The following is a 16,222-nucleotide window of genomic DNA, read 5'->3' as shown; positions in this document are numbered from 1 at the left end:
GGAGATGAAGAGGGAAAGAGAAGGGGAAAAACTGCCAGAGTGTCTGAGCTAAATGAGGCTAATAGATTGGGCTGTAAATAACTAATACTTAACTTGTAATGTCATTAGGGTGTTGAATGTAGCAGCCCATCCAAGTAAGGTCTTTGTTCAGACCTTTCAAATTGCAGATGAAGGCGATTTCGGCAGCTTCTCTTTCCAGCTACTTTTTGAAATTGCTTTGTAATAATATAGTAACTTTTAGATCCATTAATGAGTGCAGGTTAAAATGTTCCCCAACAGGTTTCTGTGTGTTACCATTTCAGTTATCTGATTTGTGTTTTTTAATCCTTTGTCATAAAGCCCGTCCAGTTTGGCCAATATACATGGCAGAGGGGCATTGCTGGCACTTGATTGCACAGACCACATTAGAGGATGTGCAGTTGTATGGGCATTTGATGCGGTGGCTTATGTGGTTAAGTCCTCTGATGTCAGATGTGTGGACAGAGCTGGCACCGGAGTTTATTGCTGGGGTAGATTTCTGGATGACTGTGATTGAGGTGTGCTGCATGGAAATAATTTGTTTCAAGTTAGGTGGTTGTCTGTAAGCGAGGATTGGCCTGTCCTCCAAGGCCTGTGAGAGCAAGGGAACATTTTCCAGGGTAGGTAATAGATAGTTAATGATGAGCTGGAGGGGTTTTAGTTGGGGGTGTAGGTAATAACTCATAGGCTGTGTCTACATTGGCCCCTATTCCGTAATAGGGATGCTAATGTAGCACTTTGGAATAGGCAAATCCGCGGGGAATTTAAATATCCCCCGTGGCATTTTCATGGCTGCCGCTTTTTTCCGGCTTGTAGATAAGCCGGAGAAAAGCGCCAGTCTGGACGCAATCCTCCGGAAAATAAGCTCTTTTCCGGAGGATCTCTTATTCCTACTTGAAAGTTAATGCAAATGCCACAGGGAATATTTAAATCCCCCGCGGATTTGCCTATTCCAAAGTGCTACATTAGCATCCCTATTATGGAATAGGGACCAATGTAGACACAGCCATTGTGTTCTGTTATTTTGTGTGTTGGTCCTGTATTTAAGAAGCTGATGCCTGGTTACTCATCTGGCTCTGTCAATCTGTTTTTTCACTTCCCTGGGTGGGTATTTAAGTTTTAAGAATGCCTGACAGAGATCCTGTAGGTGTTTGTCTCTGTCTGTGTTGTTGGAGCAAATCCGGTTGTATCTTAGGGCCTGGCTGCAAGCAACAGATTGAGAAATACCAGAGGGGTAGCCAAGTTAATCTGAATCTGCATAAACAACGAGAAGTCCTGTGGCACCTTACAAACTAAAAGAATTATTGGAGCATAAGCTTTCGTGGGCAAAGACCCACTTCGTCAGATGTATGTAGTGGAATTTCCACTATATGCATCTGATGAAGTGGGTCTTTGCCCACGGAAGCTTATGCTCCAATAATTATTTTTGTCTATAAGGTGTCACAGGACTTCTCGTTGTTTATGCAGATTGAGAAATATGTCTTGGAGGGAAGCTATAGGCATGTAGCTAAGTATAACAGTCAGTAGATTTCCAGTATAAGGTGGTAGAAATGTGTCCGTCATTTAATTGTACTGTAGTGCCAAGGAAGTGGATCTCTTGTGTGGACTGGTCCAAGCTAAGGTTGATGGTGGGATGGAAGTTGTGGAAATCCCTGTGGAATTTTTCAAGGGCCTCCTTCCCGTGGGTCCATATGATGATGTTGCCAATGTAGCGTAAGTAGAGTAAGAGTGCTAGGGGGTGAGAGCTGAGAAAATGTTGTTTGAGGTCAGCAATAAAGACTGGCATATTGTGGGGACCATGTCTAATGGACTGAAGGTGAAAAACCCACTGCAGTCTACATCCCCCCACAGACTACAGTGAGAAATTATGCCACACATTGTCAAAGAAACTGAGGAACCACCTAATCAGCATCCTTTACAACAAACAGAAGAAAATCAAGGAGGAGCTCTCAACACTAAAGACACTCATAAACAGGGCTTGACAAATCACAATCTACTTGCCTGTGATGAGTAGATTTCAACTGGACGCCCCATTCACCGGCGGCACGCACACACGCAATGAAGGTCTTGCGCAGTGCGGGGCTGGTGAGTAGGTTTTGCCACTGTTTGTCAAGCCCTGCTCATAAAATAAACCAAGCTTCCACAAACACTTCCACTTGACTGGACTTTACAAAAACCCAACAAGCCATCTACAATGCTCACTTCACTTCCCTACATAAGAAAAAGAACAATAAACTATCTAAACTCCTACATGCCTCAGGATATTTCAGCTCCAGGACCCTCAACTCACCTAACATTGACAACCTATCCAATCATACTATCAGCCTGGAAGAACAATCTGTCCTATTTGGCGGACTCTCTTTCTGCCCTGTCACCCCTACAGATATGATTCAGTTCTGGGGTGATCTGGAAGCCTATTTTCGCCGCTTCTACCTAAAGGAATATTTCCAACACACCTCTGAACAACACACTGACCCTCAGGATCCCCCATGCCAACCTCACAAGAGGAAGACCTCTATGTGGACCGTGGACCCCTGCCTCCATGCTCCCGACAGCCATAATGGGAGTCTTGACTTCTACATTGATTGTTTCCACAAACAGGCATGGGCTGACGTTGTCAGCAAACAACAGCATGTAATATTTAACCTCAATCATGCAGAACACAATGCTATAAACAACTTCAAAAACAACACTAACATAATTGAAAGGGGGTGCTGTAGCCACAATAAATAGAACAGATTATGAACAGTAGGCTGCCAGACAACTCACCAACACCAGATTCTACAGGCCTCTCTCCTCTGATCCCACTAAAGAATACGAAAAAACCCTAAAACAATTGCTCATGAAACTCCCTGCTACAACTCGGGAAGGAACAAATCTTTACTAACACACCTCCAAACCCTCGACCAGGTATTTTCTTTCTCCTACCCAAGATCCACAAACCTGGAAATCCTGGACATCCCATCATCTCAGGCATTGGCACACTTACAGCTGGATTATCCAGTTATGTTGACTCTCTTCTCAGACCTTATGCTACCAGCACTCCTAGCTACCTTTGAGACACCTCTGACTTCTGGAGAAACTACAGAACATCGGTAAGCTTCCTGGAAAGATCATCCTGGCCACTTTGGTTGTAGAAGCTCTTTACACCAACATTCCACATGATGATGGATTACTAGCTGTCAGGAACACTATTCCTGATGATGCCACTGCACACCTGGTTTCAGAGTTCTGTGATTTTGTCCTCACCCACAACTATTTCCAATTTGGGGACAGTTTATATCTTCAAGTCAGTGGCACAGCTATGGGCACCCGCATGGCTCCACAATATGCCAACACAATATGCCAATATGACTGCCCTCGAATAATGCTTCCTCAGCTCTCGCCCTCATCACCCTTACTCTGCTTATGCCACATTGACAACATCTTCATTATATGGATGCATGGGAAGAAGACCCTTGAAGAATTCCACAGGGATTTCAACAAGTTCTTGTTCTTCCCTCGATTTCCTGCTGTGTAGACAGCACCAAAAGCCAAATTAAGATATTTCAGCGTTAGCTACGTAATTAATTCGACTTTAGCTCTGCTGAGTAGACGTACCCTAAGGTGCCACAGGACTCACTGTTTTTGCAGATACAAACTAACATGGCTACCTCTCTGAGACTTTAAACAGCTTTTCTATAATAAGTAAAGTACTAGTCTGTGGCATTAGTCTGGATTTACACTATCATATTACCAGAATTAAGGCCTTTTTTTTGTTCAATGTATACATAATAGCCTGGGGAACATTGACCAGAAGTTAGGATTTGAAAGAAACATTTCCTGTAATATACTGAGATCAGTGGGCATATATACCCATTGACTTCAGCGACATCAGGTTCAGATAAAAAAAGATTTAGAAACTATACAAATATTTTTCTATATAGATTTTAAAATCTCCATTATCTAGTATTGCAACATGAAGAAATGCTTAATAAAATGTTCCTAAAAAGAACAAAATTTAAATGTACAAAAGTGCTTTTCTTTTAGGGAAATCCTATCAGCAAAGTTTTTTATTCAAATAAAGTTTGTCTGAGACTTGAGTGACAATTTTTATGTAATATTCAGAATTTATCAGTGGGAGGAGAAGTGGGTATTAGAACCAGTTCAGTCAGCCCCTTTTTTAAGGGCATTAGAAGCCATAATTTCATGGCTATAGAAATAATTTTTAGAGAGCATTCTTTCTACAATGCCAATCATCTGGGCTTTTTATTATTAATTATTATTATTATTATTATTAAGACATCTTAAGGGAAATGCACTCTGTTCGTGGAACAAATATTCCATGTTATAAAACTTAATTGCAGCACCTGTCAATAGTGGTTGTCAGTGTCACTGTTACTATGGTAATTTTTTTTTTTTTGCAGTAAGTCAGCAAAGAGCTATCACGCTGACCTTTTTATAATTGTAACTGGTGATTTACTAAAAGACTTGAGAACCTGGTGAGTTTATATTGTATGAGTTTATATTAAATGCCACTTCCAGGTCTAAATAGAATATTCGTCAAGGCACAAATGTATCTGTGCACATAAAAAGCTCTTTCTCTTAGGAATATAAATCTTACATTTTCTCTTTAGACAGTTTGGAGGCTCAAGTTACATCTGATGCTTACAGGACTCCAACCATTTAAACAAGTGGCTTCAACCTCCTCATTTATGGACTCTGTTTTTCCATTTTGATATATTAATAAGCCCTGTGTGGAATTTTCAGACTTTTCAGCACCTGAGCTTTCATTTATTAAAAAATGTTTGTGGCTTGGTCTACACTACAGTATTAGATCCTGAGAAGGAAACTAAAGTCCACACTTGCTCCCAACAGTGTAAGTGCCCTACTAAACTGACATAACTCTACCTCCACAAGAAGCTTAGAGGCTGATGTAGGTATACTTTGGGTGATGCAGTGTCCTTCAATTACTTACATCTATTGACAAGTCTCCTCAGTGTCACAGCTGTGCTGGAGCTGTGACATTGATGACAAAGTTGGCTCCTGGCTTCCCAGCCAGTCTGCTACTCTGTCTCTCCTCCAAGCTGGGCTCCTACCCAGAACCCCAGCTCAAGCTTCCACCTGGGCTTCCTATTGCATAGGCTCCCAGTTCTCTACCAGGAGCATGGCAGTCAGTCAATTCTGGGCATGGATCTGCCTGCTGGACCCTGTGCCCCGTAAGCTGCCTGCTCTCTGCTGGGAATGGGATAGCTGACCAGACACTGGGCCTGGAGAACCCTCCATTCTCCTGACTCTTTGCTTCCGTCTCCCTGCTGGGAGCAAAGCAAGGACCTCTGTGCCTGGAGTCCAGTGCAGCTTCCCCATTTTGGATAGTGAGCTGAAAAGTCTAGTCTATACCTTATCCTGTGTACTGGGAGAAAAAGTGGAATTTTGCGATCTCAAAAAAATGAGTTTGATATCTTTGGCTTAAATGATTTTCATTCCTGAAACTAAATTTTGCTATCACTGCCTTATTATATATCCCTCATGTGGTACAGTATGTTATTCTGAGATAAATTATATTAAGGTTAAACTATTTAATTTTTGCCTTTTTGATTAACAGAGTTGTAGATGAAATCATTTATATCACACTATAAGACTATTTACATATTCTCTAAGGATTTCTCAGAGGTCTTAAAAATTCACAAACTAAAGTTCTTGACTTTTTACAGAGATTATAGGGAAGAATGGCTACTTGTCACAGAATTTTGCCCCTCCAAAAATAGTCAGGTGAGTCATAGCAAATTTCGATACAATCAAAGGGTTAAATCCTGAGCCCATTGAAGTCCATGGCAAAATTCCAACAAAACATTTACTCAACCCAGTGTATCCACTGTATGGCCACCAGTGTATAGTGAGTTAACCGCCATTGCTGTGCTTCTGCGCTAACTAGGACTGGGCAGAGTATAGACTCTATGCCCAGCTCTGAGTCCCTAGGACACACTCAAACCTCTTGTCTATGTCCACTCATCCCAAATCAGTGTCTGAGTCCCCCCCCCAGTAAATTTCACATGCAGAACCCCCCAGGCCTCCACCATTCTGGGCTTCTAATTGAATAATTATTTGGGAGGATAACATGGCAGAAAAGAAAGGAACACAGACCTAGTAAAAGAGTTTCATAACTAGTGACTACTTTTAAAAACACTAGAGAGTTACAGGTCTTTGAAAAACAACACAGCTTTTGAAATGCACCCTCCCCTTGTCTGATCTAATTCCTTATGTGAATCTGCCATTTCTCAGCATTTCAAGCTAGCCAGAGTCATTTCTATAAGCCCTCCTTACACATGATTATCATTCCCCTTTTCCTACCACACACCTGCCAGAGCAGCACCCTGCTGTTAATTAGCATCCATCTCAGGGTAGTTTTACATTACAGATTTACAGTGTGAGTAGCTGCATTGATGCAGCTGCGCCTCAGTAGCACTTCTGGTGAAGACACTTCACCAATGGGAGAGGCAGTAGCTATGCCTCCACTGGTGTTTAGGTAAGTATAAACTTGTTGCTCGGGGGTGTGGATTATTCACGTCCCTGAACAACACAGTTATTCTAAAGTTATCAGAGCTCAGTTTTATTTCTGTGTACTCCACTAGGATGCTCAAGCTCCTCCACCTATCATGCTTGCCTAGCCTCTTTGGATCCCTGTTCTTTTTGTTTTGTTTTGTTTTGTTTTGTTTTTTTTCAGTCTCATGGGAGTGGATCAGCAATTCAAAGGCAATCAAGTTGATGGCTCCTCGTTGACAGTCCTTTGCTGAACTATGAAACCCCTTTCCTAGACAAGGCAACTGCTTGGAATGCAGATCCATAGGCTTGCCTTTGGCAAGTTCAGTCAGATGTTCAATACATAATACAAAATGGAATTAATAATTTGATACAAATATAGTCTATTCTGTCTTCCTATAGATCGATAGCGTTCCATGCCAACCTGGCCAGAGCATAGCTCCACTGGCTTCAGTTGTGCTATGCCATTTTGGACCAGTGAAAGATCTGGTTCAGGGAATTAATAAATAAGTATTAGTAAAAGTTCTTTATGTCAGAGTGAGAACGTGTGCTCTGATTCAGCTATCCCCAAATTTCGTTTTTTATATACAAATTCTGCTGTATTTTTTTGATCTATGGGTCAATTGTAGAGAAAAATGTCTAATGCTAAACTGGTGTCTTTAGGCTTTTTTATGGATGTGATTTCTCAGTAAATCTATAGGTTAGCCATTTATTTTTTTTAACTGTGCATGAAAAGTGCTTGACAAGCTTTGATGCCAGTTAAGTAGACTATATACATAATGCATGTCAGTTCTTGTAGTGTTCATTGATGTGAAACAAATTTAATCTGGAACTGACCTTTCTTAAAATAATATACTATTGCTGACTGTGCTAAGTATCAAATCCCTGTAGATTATGCATGGAAATTTTGCACCAGCAGAAGCAACTTCAGAATCTGTGTTGCTTAAAAATGCTGCTAATGCTGTATCCCTAAGCATAGCAAATAAGCAGGACATGAAACCACATATTATAGAGATAACAGAAGAATGGTGGAATAGTAGACATGACTGAAGTACAGGTATTTAAGGATATGTGGTTAGGAAAGACAGAAATAAAGACAAAGGTGGAGGAGTAGCATTGTATATTGATGATATGACTGTAAATAAATAAGAATGGATCAGAGAACCTATTAGGGCCAAGATTTCTTTGGGGAAGAAAGCTAGTAGAGATTCCTCCTACATAGTGTTTGGGATGCTTTATAGACCATTAGGATTCAATTTGGCTATAGATAAAGATCACACTAATGTTTTTAATAAAATGTTGTCTAATTATGGGGCCTTCATTTCCCAGATATAGATCGGAGGACAAGTAGTACTAATAATAGTAGGGTTCAGATTTTTTTGGATGTCATAGCTGATAGATTTCTACAACAAATAGTTGCTAACCCAAAAAGATGTCATTTTATATTTGGTATTGGTAAATAGTGAGACTTCATAGAACTGGTTCTAGAGACAACTTTAGTTTGAATGATCACAAGTTAATTCAGTTTAAATTTAATGGAAGGATAAACAAAAACAGATCTGCAAGAAGGGCTCTTGATTTTAAAAGAGCAAACTTTGAAACATTAAGGGAATTTGTTAAGGACATAGACTGTACCAAAGAACTCAAGAATCTAAAATGTGGGAAGGCTTAGAATTACTTTAAGATGGGGAAGCTATCTGAAGCCTGCATCCCAAACAATGGGGAAAAAATACATAGGAGAGGGTTGCAGAACGAGCTGGATGAGCAACTGTTTCAAATGGGTGATTGAGAAAGCAGAAAGCCTACAAGGGCTGGAAGATGGAGGGATTTGCAAAGCTATCTCTTGTCGCTCAAAAAGTATAGGGATAAAGTGGGAACTGCCAAAAACCAAGCAGCATTGGACCTTGCAAAGGGAATTAAGACCCATAGTAAAACTTTCAGCTGCCATATACATAAAGAAAATAAGGAAAAAAGTCAGACTTCCAAGCACTGAGGATGAGATGAAGATTAAAGATAATCTAGGCATGGCCCAACACTAAAACACATACTTTGCCTGATTAGTTTTTAATGAGGCTAATGAAGAGATTAGGGGGAGTGGCTGAGTAACCAATGGCAACATGGGCATGGAGCTAGAAATGACAACATCTGAAATGAAAGTCAAACTCAAAAGACATTAATGGAACTTAATCAAAGAGCCTGGATAATTTCCATCTAACAGTATTAAAGGAACTGACACACTAAATGCAAGCCCAATAACAAGGAATTTTTAATGAATCTGTGAGCTCCGGGGTCATACCCTATTGCTAGGGTATGAAATAGGGTCATACCCTATTAATAGGGCTGAAAGAGACGTCAGGAGACCATTGAGTCTAACCCTCTGCTAAAAACAGAACCAATCCCAACTAAATCATTCCAGCCAGGGCTTTGTCAATCCAGGATTTAAAACCTCTTAGGATGGAGGTTCCACCCATTTCCAGTGCTTCAATACTGCAACTATAGTACCTGTATTTAGGAAAGTGGAAAAAGTGGTCCAGTAGACTACAGACCTGTTAGTTTGACTTGAATTGTATGCAAGGTCTTGGAACAAAGTTTGAAAGAGAACGTAATTAAGGACAGAGTTGGACAATAATTGGGATAAAATACAACATGGTTTTACAAATGATAGATCATGCCAGACTAACCTGATTTTTTTTCTTTAAGATTACTGGGTTTTGTTGTTGTTGTTTTTAAGAGAGAAAGGAAATGCAGAGGATCTAATCTTGGATTTCAGTCAGGCATTTTATACAATTCCATATGTGAAATTATTAGTTAAACTGGAGAATATGGGGATTAATAAGAGAACTGAAAAGTGGGTAACGGAATGGGTAACGGTAAATACAGAAAGTTGTAGTGAAAGGTGAACTTAGGCTAGAGGTAGGTTATTGGTAGAGTTCCTTGGGGATCAGTCTTGGAACCAATCTTAATGCAGTTTTTTGTTAATGACCTTGGCACAAAACATGGGAATTGTTAGAGGGCTTATCACTTCACACTTTCACTTCCCCAGTTCTTCTCACATGAACAGGGAACAGCAATATCCGAAGTCCAGAGATGCAAACAATTTGATATTTATTGGGGTTATCTTCCAGCAAGCATGAATCCAATTTCCTTTCATTTTTACCTTGTTTTTTCCCCGCCCTCTTCCTGTTTGTCACATATATAATAAAAATAATATATTTTTTTCTCTCAGGTATACCTCAACCAATCATTCTACTGAAATTTATGTAACTAATCCTAACATTGTAACATGATTATCTAATCAATTATATCCCACCACCTTACTTGGTTTATACCAGCAACATTAATTATATAGCAAACCAAAGCAATCAAGAACCAGACAGAATAATAGAGATAAACAATAGAGAGATGGGGAGCAATAACAAAGCAATAAAGAAATGAGGATCACACAACCCCAACTATTAATAATGAGCCTTATTTCAGTATAACTAGTTTGAAAGCTCCTCCTGCATAGCCAAAAGCCTTAGCTTAAGAACAAGGCCTCAGACCAGCACACATAGATAACCTGTGATTTTGATTCTTTGTTTTTATACCTCTGCAAGAATACACCAGAATTCTTAAAATATAGACCTTTATAAGCAGGCCCGAGTATCTATATCCTAACAGGAACATGTTCATAAAATTTGTGGGCGATACAAAGTTGTGGCCCAGAATGTCATGCAAGAAAATCTGGATAAGCTTGTAAGATGGAGAAATAGAAATGAGATTAAATGTAATAGTGCAAAGTGCAGGGTCTTATGTTTAGCCGCTAACAACAATTTTTTGCTATAAGATGGGGCTTTATCAGTTGGAAGCAACAGAGGAAGAGAAAAACGAGCATGGGATGATTGATTACAAAATGACTGTGAGCCACCAGTGTGATGCAGCTGTGAAAAAAGCGGATGCAGCCTTAGGTTGCATCAAGCATGGTACTTCCAGAAGAGACAGGGAAGTATTAGTACCATTATACAAGGCAGTGGTGAGAGCACATGGGGAATGCTGTGTGCAGTTCTTGTCTCTAGTGTTTAAGAAGGATTAATTCAAAGTAGAACAGGTGCAGAGAAAGGCTACCAAAAATGATACAAGGAAAATAAAACCAATCTTTATGAGAAAAGACTCACAAGCCAAGCTCTTTTAAGTCTAATGAAAAGGAGGCTGAATGAAGATAAGATTGCTGTCTGTGAATACAAGAGAGGGTGTCTCCATCTTCTCTTTCCCAGAAGGTGGGAATGGGTGACGGGGATGGATCATCAGTTCTGTTCATTCTCTCTGGGGGTATGTCTACACTACCACCCTAGTTCGAACTAGGGTGGTAATGTAGGCAACCAGAGTTGCAAAGGAAGCCCGGGATTTGAATTTCCCGGGCTTCATTTGCATAAAGCCGGGCGCCGCCATTTTTAAATGTCCGCTAGTGCGGAAGCCTAGTCCGAACTACCTAGTCCGTGCTGCGTGTGGCCGCGCGGCACGGAGTCCGCACTAGTGGACATTTAAAAATGGCAGCACCTGGCTTTCTGCAAATGAAGCCGGGAAAGTCAAATCACGGGCTTCATTTGCATGAAGCCGGTTGCCTACATTACCACCCTAGTTCGAACTAGGGTGGTAGTGTAGACATACCCTGGGAAACCTGACAGTGGCCCCTATCAGAAGACACGATAATGAGCTATATGGAACTTGGGTTATGACCCAGAATGGCCATTTTTATGTTTTTATGTACAGTCCCTAAAAACTAACCTGTTAAGTTATTGCAACTGGTAAATAAGTTCTAGAATTTGTGTCAAATACTGTATAAACATTTGTATTAACTACACTGACTAAAACAAAACTTTAATTTTCTATCAAACACTAATATGTTATTTATTACCTATTTGTTCTAGGTTGGAAATCTTCCAAATGATTATATGATAACCCTTAGGTATGTTCAGAAGATGGAAACTTTGGTATGTACAATCATTTAAAATCAATCCCAATAAAATAGGTAATGATGGCTGCAGCTCTGTATTTCTCTGACATGAGCACATCAGTCATATAAATGTTTGCTAATTAGAGAAATCTTGCAACAACTTTCATTTTCATTTTTAAGACCTTTTCTTTTTCAAATAGTCACATTTCAGTCATTATCCAATTTACTGATTGGGACCAGGGAACATGTTATTTATTTAGATACACAACTTGTTTTTATTTATGTTAGAGAACATACTGTACAATGTTCTGTGATAACAGGTGCTTTGTTAACATTTCCACAGCTTGTACACAAGAGACTGCTAAAAGAAATAGAAACATACAAGGATTGACTGTTTCAGTAACTATTTCCTTAATAAAGTTGCTGAGTGATTAGGACAATACTGTATTTCACTCACATAATGCTTTGCATCACTCTTTCCCCCTGCATAATACTGTATTATGACCAGTCTTAAAAATATGCTTTTTTTAAAAAAAAAATTACAAATCATAGAAAGATCTAAAGAATACATACTTGTATATATTGCTTCAGAATGATCTGATATTAGTTCTGGTTTTAAAGTTTCGTTCAAATGACCTGTTGTTCATCTTATGAAGGAATTCATTTGAAAGATTGCCCCCCTGACATACACTCAATTTAAAAAAAGTATAATTTGAGAGAGTACTGGTGTAGACCTCTTTTCAGTGGAAGAAGTTACAAAAGTATAAATTAGTTAAGTATAGTTTAGATGGAATGGTGTTTTGTTTTCGCCCAACAAATTTCCTTTCAGTATCATTGCCTTTAGGAATTGATGGCCATAAAACATGCAGACTTTGAATGTAAAGATTGGATAAATGGACTGTAAGGTGGATAGAAAGCTGGCTAAATTGTGGGGCCCAACAGGTAGTGATCAGTGGCTTGATGTCTGGTTGGTGGTTGGTTTCAAGTGGAGTGCCCCAAGGATCGGTTCTAAGGCTGGTTTTATTCAACATCTTCAGTAATGACCTGGATATGGGGATGGATTGCACCCTCATCAAGTTTGCGGATGACACAGTGAAAGGGAGATACATTGGAAGATAGGGATAGGATCCAGAGTGACCTAGACAGATTAGAGGATTGGGCCAAACGAAATCTGACAAGGTTCAACAAGGACAAGTGCAGAGTCCTGCACTTGGGATGGAAGAATCCAAAGCATTGTTACAGGCTGGGGACCGACTTGCTAGGTAGCAGTTCAGAAGAAAAGGACCTGGGGATTACAGTGGATGTGAAGCTGTGTACAAGAGTCAACCAGTGTGCCCTTGTAGCCAAGATGGCTAATGGAATATTAGGTTGCATTAGGAGGAGCAGTGCCAGCAGATCTAGAGAAGTTATTATTCCCCTTTATGAGGCCACATCTGGAATATTGTGCTATGGTAATCAGTTTTAGGAATTTCCCAAGGGCAAGGCATCTCCATCCAACAAGCAGTTCAAACACACAACACCTTTTATTAATATCTGGACTATTGCATCCAGTTCTGGGCCCCCCACTACAGAAAGGATGTGGATGCATTGGAGAGGGTCCAGCGGAGGGTAAACAAAATGATTAGGGGTCTGGAGCACTTGACCTACAAGGAGAGGCTGAGGGATCTGGTCTTATTTAGTCTGCAGAAGAGAAGAGTGAGGGGGGATTTGATAGCAGCCTTCAACTTCCTGAAGGGAGGTTCCAAAGAGGGTGGAGAGAGGCTGTTCTCAGTAATGACGGATGGCAGAACAAGGAACAATGGTTATAGTGGGAGAGGTGTAGGTTGGATATTAAGAAAAACTATTTCACTAGGAGGGTGGTGAAATACTGGAATGGGTTACCTAGGGAGGTGATAGAATCTCCATCCCTAAAGGTTTTTAAGTCTTGGCTTGACAAAGCCCTGGTTGGAATGATTTAGTTGGGGTTGGTCCTACTTTGGGCACGGGCTGGATTCGATGACCTCCTGAGATCTCTTCCAGCCCTAGGATTCTATGATTCTACAGTACTTTCATTGCCATGGCATCTGGCTGCACATGTAAAAACTAACATCCATAGGGTATGTCTACACTACCCCGCTAGTTCGAACTAGCGGGGTAATGTAGGCATACCGCACTTGCAAATGAAGCCCGGGATTTGAATTTCCCGGGCTTCATTTGCATAAGTGGGGAGCCGCCATTTTTAAAACCCCGCTGGTTCGAACCCCGTGCAGCGCGGCTACACGGGGCTCAAACTAGGTAGTTCGGACTAGGCTTCCTATTCCGAATTACCGGTACACCTCAGTACACCACGGTAGTTCGGTGTACTGGTAGTTCGGAATAGGAAGCCTAGTCCGAACTACCTAGTTCGAGCCCTGTGTAGCCGCGCTGCACGGGGTTCGAACCAGCGGGGTTTTAAAAATGGCGGCTCCCCGCTTATGCAAATGAAGCCCGGGAAATTCAAATCCCGGGCTTCATTTGCAAGTGCAGTATGCCTACATTACCCCGCTAGTTCGAACTAGCGGGGTAGTGTAGACATACCCATATATATATTAACAATGAGCAGCATACTAACTCACCAAGACATAAATAAAAAAGGACAATGCCTCAGTTTAGAGACTTCTGGCAAATGGGTGGATGAGTAAATGGGCTTTAATATGGGTTCTGACAGATTCTTGCAAGCAAAGAAACCCATAGCTGGAGTCTCTCCAGCAAATGTCCTGCATTCAGACTTGAAGAGTGCACATCTAGGGATTGAGGAAAATGCCTTACTTTATCAGACACTTTATATGGTGCATAAAGTGTGAAATGGTATCTAGTGTAGCAGCTTCAAGTTTTATAGATTAAAAGTAGCAAAGTAAATTGCATATAAAGCAGATGGGAAGCCAATGCAGTGCATGTAACGTACTCAAGCTGACCAATTCCATTAAGCACAAGAGTTCTTGCATTATGTACTAGATGAAGTATCTGAGTAGCTCTAAGAGTAGATCCAAATAGAGTGCATTGCGGAAGTCTAACCTTGAGGTAAAAATCACAGTCTGAACCAATAAAAAGAGACTGCAATCTCTTAGCTAAATGCAAAAAGATAAAAAGCTGTTTCTGCTATTTCCTGGGAGTACAAGAGCATTTAGGTAATAAATACCCAGAGATGTAAAACTGTGTTAAGGGCTGAAATACCTAGTACAGATGAAGCAGTGCTAAATTCTTCAATTCCATTATTTGTTTTTCTTTTTCAACTGTTATCACGTCTGTGTTTTTTGGACACACTTCACCGAGCTTATTCTCATCCCTATGTTTGACTCTCCCTACTGAGAAAGCAAGGAAATAACATACATGGATGGCTGGTATGCTAAGTGGGAGGAGACATTGCCTTCCCAAATGGCCAGCCTGGCCCCACCAACACTCCGCCCCCCTGGAACACCTACTGTAAGCATATTGGCAGCGGAGTGTTGCTGCCCCCTAGCTCCTGCCTTCCAAGTGCTCTGGGGCTGGGGAGGCTGGGGCTGTGTGCCCTCCGCCTTCCCAATGGTGAGGGGACAGAATGGGGCGGTGGCGGCACGCTGCTCCACTTCCCCATGGTGATGGTGGGGGGTAGAGAGGCAACTTGGCTCTTATGGGAGCGGGGCCTTGGTAGAAGGGGCAGGCTGCAGGTGGGACTAGGGGCTTGCCTCCCCCAGCCCTACCTTCACCGACCATCCATGACACCATATCTTAACTTAGATGAACAGGAAACTTAGAGCTGTGTATCATCAGCTTGGTGACAGCACTATAACTCAGAGCCCCTTGTGACGCTCCTAGAGATCGCACTTATTAAAATAAACAAGCAACAAAACAGAACCACACTGGTCACACAGAATTTTTGTATTCTACGCTACAACATATTGCTTCTAATGCTGTTCTAGTGGTAGCTCATTACCGGCACTAACTTTGCTATCTGGGCCAATGGGCGTAGGGTGAAAGGACACAGTATCGTAGCTGTCCATACTACTAAATAAAGATCAACAACCTATTCATAGGTGCTGGAACTATGATTTGGGGGCTGCTGCAGCACCCTGGCTTGAAGTGGTTTCCACTATATACAGAGCTTACAGTTTTTGGTCCAATGGCTGTCAGCACCCCACTATATTTTTCCAGTGCCTCTGATTCTACTTATTCCTGCTTATTGCTGCTTCTCTTGTTTGCACTTCGGAGCTGAGAGGCAAGGCCAACCTTTGTCAATTCCACAGTGCCCCAAACGTCACATTTCCCATTCCCAGAGCTGAAGAAGAACACTGTGTAAGCTCAAACCTTCTCTCACCAACAGAAACTGGTTCAATAAAAGCTATTTCGTCACCTAACTTGTCTCTCTAATACCCTGGAGCCAGCACAGCAACATCATTACATGTTGCTGCTTGTTATATCCTCACATGGGGACTCTTATAAGGAGTTTATACTATAATAGTGCGTATTGGTTTCTTTTTACAAAAATAACAGTGAAGACTACGGTAAAGCTAAACTGTAAATGTGAACCTGTTCTCCAATCATAAAGATGGCTCAATAGTTGATTCAGTCTTATAAGGCATGCATGTCTCTCCCCCATAAAAATGCAGAAAGGTGAACAATATCCTTAAATGGTAATGACGTAAATTAGGTTATAAAAGCAGGCAGTCCTAAGTAATGCTGATTGAACACAACATGAAATGTTGCACATACAAGGAATACCATATATAACACATAGTATTGTGATCATCTCACAAG

General features: G+C 41.0%; 1 protein-coding gene across 5 annotated transcripts in view; it reads left to right on the top strand.

Moving 5' to 3' along the window:
• Positions 1-16,222, top strand: part of KITLG (KIT ligand) — a 91,287-nt gene that overhangs the window by 50,767 nt on the left and 24,298 nt on the right. For 4 of the 5 annotated variants that reach the window (XM_014568995.4, XM_075932868.2, XM_014568994.4 and 1 more), the window contains exon 3: positions 11,445-11,507. In XM_014568995.4, coding sequence (XP_014424481.3) covers positions 11,445-11,507 — 63 coding nt within the window. Of the gene's footprint in view, positions 1-5,711; positions 5,770-11,444; positions 11,508-16,222 lie in introns of all 5 variants that reach the window. The other variant, XM_014568996.4, reaches the window with a different exon arrangement.

The sequence above is a fragment of the Pelodiscus sinensis genome, chromosome 1 (assembly GCF_052426305.1).
Source record: "Pelodiscus sinensis isolate ZL-2025 chromosome 1, ASM5242630v1, whole genome shotgun sequence".
Taxonomy (NCBI): Eukaryota; Metazoa; Chordata; order Testudines; family Trionychidae; genus Pelodiscus; species Pelodiscus sinensis.
The sequence above is the reverse complement of the archived record's forward strand: the minus strand, read 5'-3'. Positions and strand labels throughout refer to the sequence as shown.